At 42.4% G+C, this 7,761-nt stretch overlaps 2 protein-coding genes across 4 annotated transcripts in view; both read left to right on the forward strand.

The window, feature by feature from the left end:
* Positions 1-2,229, forward strand: part of LOC121541631 (ankyrin-1) — a 128,946-nt gene extending 126,717 nt beyond the window's left edge. For all 3 annotated transcript variants that reach the window (XM_045208079.1, XM_045208080.1, XM_041850791.2), the window contains exons 40-43: positions 131-287; positions 1,387-1,473; positions 1,652-1,743; positions 2,169-2,229. In XM_045208079.1, coding sequence (XP_045064014.1) covers positions 131-287; positions 1,387-1,473; positions 1,652-1,720 — 313 coding nt within the window. In that variant the 3' untranslated portion in view covers positions 1,721-1,743; positions 2,169-2,229. The remainder of the gene's footprint in view (positions 1-130; positions 288-1,386; positions 1,474-1,651; positions 1,744-2,168) is intronic.
* A 3,743-nt stretch (positions 2,230-5,972) lies between these two features.
* On the forward strand, positions 5,973-7,323 carry LOC121541630 (eukaryotic translation initiation factor 4E-binding protein 1). The gene is made up of 3 exons (XM_041850790.2): positions 5,973-6,326; positions 6,884-7,069; positions 7,164-7,323. Exons 1-3 carry the CDS (start codon positions 6,188-6,190, stop codon positions 7,193-7,195), a joined length of 357 nt encoding a protein of 118 aa, XP_041706724.1. The 5' UTR covers positions 5,973-6,187; the 3' UTR covers positions 7,196-7,323.
* The last annotated feature ends 438 nt before the right edge of the window (positions 7,324-7,761 follow it).

Here is a 7,761-nt window from a genome sequence, read left to right on the forward strand (position 1 = left end):
CATTATGGCATTCTCTTTTTGTGTCTTTTGTCTGTCTGTCTTGTTCTCTTTCCTACTCGCACCTCTGTCTCTCTGCTCCTCTTTCTTCTTCGTCTCTCTGTCCCCGTCTCCCTCGCCCCCTCTCTCTCAGGGTGGTTGGGGGCGGTGCATTCCAGCCGTACTTACCCGACAAGGACTCCCTGCGCTGCTGGGCGGGGTCGCAGACACCCAGGCTGCCCCGACAGAGTGTGGAGACGCTGATGATGTCACCAAGGTCGTGTGTTACCGAGGAGGCTCTGCTGATGCCGGTGTGTGACATGGGGCACTCGGAGGTGCTGTGCAGGCACCTGTTTGGGACGCAGCCCTTCGACAAGGGGTTGGGCTTCTCACACCAAGAGGCAGGGCTCCAGGTTGTCACACCGACCGACCACCTGCCGCTTCCTGTGCCTGGAGGAGGGACTTCCTGTCCATGCCTGCGATAAATAGGACAATCTTTTAATTTGGTTTCAATCATAAAACTTCCAACCATCAAAACCCAAATGTTGATGTTATGTCACATCATCATATGAAATTGGCTTAATGGGGCAAAGATGTGTTGTGTGGTGTTACGAACCCTGTGGCTTTAAACGTCTAGGGTGGATGGACAAGAGACCCGTAACATAATTCATGCAAATTAGAATCGTGACATGGAAACAGTGAGAACAAAAAATACACCGACAACCATAAGCTACCGTCAAACATAAAATGTTTATTTTGAACACACGGTAAAGGTTTGGGAAAAAGGGCTGAGCAGGACCCAAGAAATGAAACAATAGTGTAAAAAAAAAACTAAACTGATCTTGCCTGCCTCAAGAACCGCTAAGCTACTGCTAATCATACAAAAATTACAGTGGGGTGGTCCGCTCAGGTCTAACTAGTGTTTTTAGACATTTTTCTTCCTACGGGTAATGTATGCCCAAGGGCAACTTGCTTAAATCCCCCTTTTCCCAGAAACACACAACAAAGTTACCAAACAGAGTAGCCAGCAAATGAGTGAGTACATAAAACACAGGACACCACAGTATCCATACTCACATACAGAAAATAGTCTCTCTCTACAAACACAACTGACTGGCTTTTAAAACAATGGGAGGTGTAAGTGAAAAACCAGAAACAGGTGGTGCAATACAGAGGAATGTCCACTGATTGGTCCACCTCAGCAATCAGCAGCCAAACGGATGTCGGACAGGTGGGACACCCCAACGACCACCAATCAGGAACATAAAGGACACCTGTGATTAGGGCAGAAGGAGAGGAAAAACACAAAAACACACACAGGATACCTGTATCTGTAACATGTGGTTTGTTAACCTGTGTACTAATGTCATTTGGTAATTTCATGTCTTATATCCTGATGTTTTGACACAGATTGATGTTGATAAAGAGGACTATGCTGTTGAGTTTCTGGCTGAGGAGCAGTTGGTAGACGAACATGGAAACGTTGTCACTAGGAAGGTTAGTTTGTCCTCTTCTGCACAACTATTTCTCCCCAAAATAGATTCACACACTCACAAATAGACACATGCAAACACACATGCACACACACGCTCACAAATACACATCGCGTAGATCAGTGTTAACTCCTCAGAGTCTCTTCTTCTTCCCTGCTCCCTCCCTCCTTGCTGGACTGTAGGTGGGGATGGATGTAAGGAAGGGTGCTCAGTCAGTGAAGCGCACCAGTCTGCGGAGAGTAAAACACTGAAACACACATACCCAGTCCTCAAGGTACGGGACACATAAGCACTCATATACATATTCCAGTGCTTTGATAGATGTTTTTAGAAGTATCTGTCAGACCCTGGTCAACCAGAGAGGGTTGAAGTTAAACTGGCTATTGTAAATGACAACCCCTGCACACTACTCCCTTGCAATAATGTTATAAAGTGAAAGATTAAATAATATTTGTTTGCCAGCTCTCATCAGAGCATGGATGCGTACATTACATTTCATCACTTTTGAATGGGAATAAATCTCTGGTTATCTTTAAGTGTCGTTAATTTTTTATTTCATCAACTGAAAAAATTATTTAATATATTGTTTCTTCCTCATCTTGTCTGGCTACCTCTGTCCCTTTCTTTAAATGTGATGAGATTGTAGTAGTTAAAAATAATTCCCTTTTTACTGAAATCATTTTTTTCTCTGTACCGTAGAACCGGACATCCACTGCCAAACCATCCTCCACAAACACAAAGCCAGGTGACAGAGGAAAACGGGGAAAAGATTGAGAGGAGAGGAGAGATGAGGAGAGGGAAAGAAGACTGAAAGAAAGACTAAGATCTGCAAACAACAAATACAAACACAAAATCATCTGCAGAACGACCCTGGATCGCCACAACAAGAGGAAACGAGACGGAGATCTACTTGTAGTTTTGTAACATAAAAAAAAAAGAAAAAGATACTTAACTAGAGTAGGGCATGATTTTTTTCTATAAAAACTTCATAAAATCCAACCAGAAAAAAAAATACAAAAAAGTGCTTCCTGTCAACTGTAATTGCATGATTGACTGCTGGTGCATGACCTTTGACCTTTGAACTGTCATTATCTACAAACTGAATTGGTACAAGGTATGGGGTCGTCCCAGGACTGACTGGGTCAGGGGCAAGTTTATGGACCCCCCCAAAAAAAAAAGGATGGGTTGGTGTTAGCAAGTTGAGTCTGGTAACACTACAGCCAAAAAAGCAACAGTCTTTTTTCCCTCTACAGATTGTTATGAAACAGTCAATCCAATGCTGAGTTTACCAATGCTTCACTCACTTGGACCCTATTTCCCTGTTATTCTATGTGATATATGCACTATGCTCTGTGGATGTGTGTCTGTGTGTATGTGTGTATGTGTGTGTATTTCTACCGCATGTGTTCTCTCGCTTCTGGCTTAGCACTGAGCCGTGTCCTGGTTGGTCAGTGCTCCTGTGATGTCACGGTGTGCTCAGTGTGGGAATGAGAAAGCCACTGTGCTCCCCTACTCGTGAGCGTCTGTCTGCGTGTGCTGTCTTTCGTTTGTGAACGCGCTTCTCGTGTTTCTTTAGCACTGACCACCCCAGTTCCACTTTGTCTGGCTTTGATAGGGACTAACTTTCTCCCCCTGTTTTAGGAGGGTGTGCTTTATTCAGACAAAGGGAATGTTTTTCCAGATAGGAAAAAAAAAAGTTTGTTGCTTGATAGCGTTGCGTGGCATCCAGTGTATTCTAACGTTTATGCCCAACACATCCCAGATTTACGGTAGCATGGGGTCCCCCTCCCCTCTGCCATGTTGACGCCACACTCCTCTCCATCACCTCCTGTAGCTCCAACTTAAATCTCTACCCAATCATCTTCATGCACTGCTCTCTCGCTTTCTCTCTCTCTCATTCTCTCTGTTTGCTATGGCTGTAGCACCTCATGGCATTGTCCTTTTATGGTTCACATTCAATTGTGCTTTTGATTTGAGGGGGTGAAGCAGATAGGCGAATAATGATCAGTGTGGATAATCATATTTATGGGAAAGAGATGGAGGTATATGTGGAGGTTTAGATTAGATGCTAGAGATTAGCATAGCTAAGCAAGTAAGGACAGACTGACAGATAGCACTGTGATCGCCCCATTTAACACTGACCCCTGAGCCCATGTACCCTGTACTGTGAACTTACACACACATAGACACAAACACCTCATAGATGCATACACACACATATATCAGACACACTTGCACATATCCCTAATACACACATGCACACACACACATACAGTCATGTATTTATTGTGCTCTAGTTGTTATGAGAAGCCTGGTCAGACTCAGATTATGTACTTTGGTATCTGCCACAGCAATAATATCAGACAAGGAGGGATATATACAGTGTATATATATATGTGTGTGTGTGTGTGTGTGTGTACAGTGGGTGGGTGTTCTGTATATGCACATTATGGTAGCATTTAAAGCATTTCTTTGTCTGAAATTGGTTCACACAAATCAGAAGCATGCATGTATACAAAAGGTACAATCCAAGACGGTATGCAAACGGTTTTCCCCTCACAAATGTGATCCTTTCAATGCATTCACGATTGACATTCAACAATGGTATCTCCTCTGTTCCACTGACCTTGATGTTGTTGTATTAGCGTGGTGGCAATGCCACCTGGTGTCATTAAGAGGTATCACAGACTAGATAACTGGATCGTAGCAGCAGCAGGGGGGCAATATAGTAAAGGTTTCGGAAAAGGATTTGGTCCAGCACTTAACGTAGCAGATATTACCCAGGATATGCTAACTTCACCCATTGAATCTTATTAATGAATCTCTCATGGTAGCACTTATTTACTGTATTTGTATGTACTGTAGTTGGAGTGAATGAGACTGAATGATTGAGTGAATAGATTAGTAACACATCACTGACACGTATTCCCTGCCCATCAGTGCACATTAAAACCTCATCTGTTATGCCACATATATCACATATCACTTAACCGTTCACTCTTATTCCACTCAGGTTTCAGTTCTAGCAGGATCCAAGCTTTGCCCTGTTTTTGAGTTCAGAGCCCTCTATAGAAAGAGAAGCATGGGTGTCAACATGAGTGCTGCGGAATCGGTTTGGGTTGTAGGGTAGGGAGCTGTGTGTGTGTGTGTGTGTGTGTGAGAGAGAGAGAGAGAGAGAGAGAGAGAGAGAGAGAGAGAGAGAGAGAGAGAGAGAGAGAGAGAGAGAGAGAGAGAGAGAGAGAATGTGGTGGAAGGGTCATTGGTAACAGGTGAAGTGTGATTATAAAAGGGTAGCCTACAGACACTGAGACCTGATATGGATGAGATATAGAGACCACAGTCCTAAAAGGTATTTAAAATGAATGTACAGCATGTTTGATGAGTCTCAGATGAAGGGGATCTGTGCATGTGGGTTTAGAGGTTTTGGATTTTTTAAGTTGACAAGATCAAACAGAAAATAGAGCCGGTCCACAAGCCTTTGCACTGTGGGAACTGTAGACTCCACCAATGTGTGTGCGTGTGTGCGAGTGTGCGTGTGTGTGAGTGTGTGTGTGTGTGTGTGTGTGCGTGTGGTGTTCAAATGGTTGATGGGAGAAGGAGAGGAGAGGGACACAGTTTTAAAACTAGGCACACAACATGAGGACATGGAAATTATAATGTATTTTAAAGAATATTGTAAAATTACTGTTGCAAAGAATAGAGATCGCCTATACTCATTTAGAATGGAAACATGACAATATTAACGCAATATCATATTACTCTATACTAAGGAATGCAACTGCGCACATGCACAGAAAATGTTTTTATGGAAATCTATGTATAAATATATTACAAAATATATTTAATTAGAATGCTATGCACCCTTATAGAGTTGTTATGGATGTTCTTTAAGCATATTAACTAGACTATAGTATAGGCAAACGCCCACATCATGGGGAATGTAGAGGCTTTGTAGGTATTTCAATTTGTTTTATTTTCTTTTTAATTGTCATGGAGAGAGGAAAAACAAACGTGAATATGTATACAAGCCTTTGTTTCAATCAGATTCATTCTGACATGAAGATATGTATAGATCATCTACTCTGTACACCAGCTCCAACCATTTACAGAAATTAATAAAGAAAGATGTGGACATACCTGATGTGTTCTCTTACACATTTTGATGTGTTTGAGAATCAAATGTAAATTGATGTACGTTTGTAAATGTAAATTGTAAATCTATATGTATGTGTATAAAGGTAAGTACATTGGTGCAAAACAGTTATCGGGCAGAGAGTGGTTCTTATCCTTGTCTCAAAGACTTAGGCCTACATATTAATGATGTACTCTCACAGGAATATGTAAAACCTTATTTATTTTAACAATCATACGTCTATCATGCAGTTTACATAAAGTTATTTAGACTAAAACTACAACTCCCTGTAAGCTCTCCCTTCTTTGGCTAATGCAGGAACGACGTCCAGTTTTTCTGCCAATTAAAACTGGCGCTACTTTCAATGTTGTTTTGAGGAGCACTTCCGCTGAATGTTTTTGTGGTAGGATTGGAGGCACGTGGAGGTAGAGTTGGTCTTCCGACCGATCCGAAAAGATTGAATGACGAGAAAAACAGTGACATTTAGATGTGAAATTTGCGCGCAGTCTGTCGTCAGCTATACGTTTGGTCTTTTTCGAATTGCATGGTTTACAGCTGTTTAGTAGTTTTATTCGTAGTTTGAAGGATGTCTTCGGGCACTGGGAGTCATACGACTAGTCGGGCTATCCCGACCTCCCACCCTGTCATAATCAACGATGTGGCCCTCATGCCTCAAGAGTATTCTACAACACCAGAAGGGACACTCTTCAGTACGACCCCTGGAGGTATGTGAAACTCAATCATAATAGCCTAATAGTAAATACAATAATATATTATTTTAATAATAATCATCATAATAATGTAGGGGCAGGGAAGTGAACCCTGGGTGATTGGGTGAAAGACAAATACCCTATGCATCGTATCAATAGGGTTTACTCACTTGGTGGGAATTTTAATTGAAATGAAGTGGAAACAACGTTGATTCAACCAGTGTGTGCCCACCCAGTGGGGTGCCTCATATAATGGGAAGGCATGTCCCCGTGCTTCAACTACTCAACGGTCTAATGGCCTCACGGCCGCCATCCCACATCTGACACCAGCGTAGCGAACCCAGGTTGCTGGAGTGAAAGACAAACACCCTACACATTATGCCAATACAACTCACTTGTTTGGAAATGTAACATGGCTCATATAGCAAGGATCGCTACAATAATAATAGGCCCAATTTAACATGTTGACCATCCTCATCATTACTATTATTAATATCTGGTGCTTATTTGCCTTCATCTACCCTGTTTGTGATCTCTCTTACTGCCAATCGACCTCCACCAAACCCACCCAGGCACCCGAATCATCTACGACAGGAAGTTCCTCCTGGAGTGTCGAACCTCCCCTCTGACCCGCACCCCTCCCTGTCTCCCTGATATCCCAGGGGTAACCAGCCCCCTCTCAGACAACACTACCACTGACACAGCCCACCCTAAACAAACCCCCAACAACCTCAGTCCCCCAGCAGACAAGAGTGCAGGTAAAGGTCTGGTGTGTGTGTGTGCGCGCATGTTATATATTAGTGTCTATCATTTTTGCTATTTTACTGCACTGTTTTCGTCTTGTTTTTGCAGGGGAGGATGCTCAATTTGAAATGGACATTTAGCCATTTGATGGATCTGCTGGAGTATTGCAGCCTTGAGGATAACAAGGAAAGAATGACTCATGTTTTTTACTGTGTTTAAGCTGTCTCCTTTGTTTGATGAACACAGCATTATAAAATGAATGAAGAGACTGCCCCCTGGTGCTCCATTATTTATCTGCAGTCATAAATCGAATCTCTCAGGGAAAAAAACAGTGACATGCAACATCTCCTCACTCCTTCGTCCATTGATTTGATATTATTTACTAATTGTCCTGTCTGAAGGATGAAGCCTTTGAATTATGTTTTAGTGTTCTCCAATAGAATTTAGTAAACACCAATGGCATTCTCAGGATTTGTTGTTGTGGTTAAGTACTGTTGGTGTAGGCCAGGGATGGACAACTTTGAGGAACTCATCATGAGGGGACGCAGTGGCTCGCGGCTCTGCATACACACATCCATACCCACACATTGTGGTGGAAAATCTAATCAAGTGAGAGAGACTTTGTCATTTCTTCAAACAATCATCTTTATTTAATATTGATTAATTATTGCAATGATGAGGCTGGTCGACTCCACACTCTTGAGTG

This window comes from Coregonus clupeaformis, chromosome 27 (assembly GCF_020615455.1).
Source record: "Coregonus clupeaformis isolate EN_2021a chromosome 27, ASM2061545v1, whole genome shotgun sequence".
In the NCBI taxonomy this organism is placed as follows: Eukaryota; Metazoa; Chordata; class Actinopteri; order Salmoniformes; family Salmonidae; genus Coregonus; species Coregonus clupeaformis.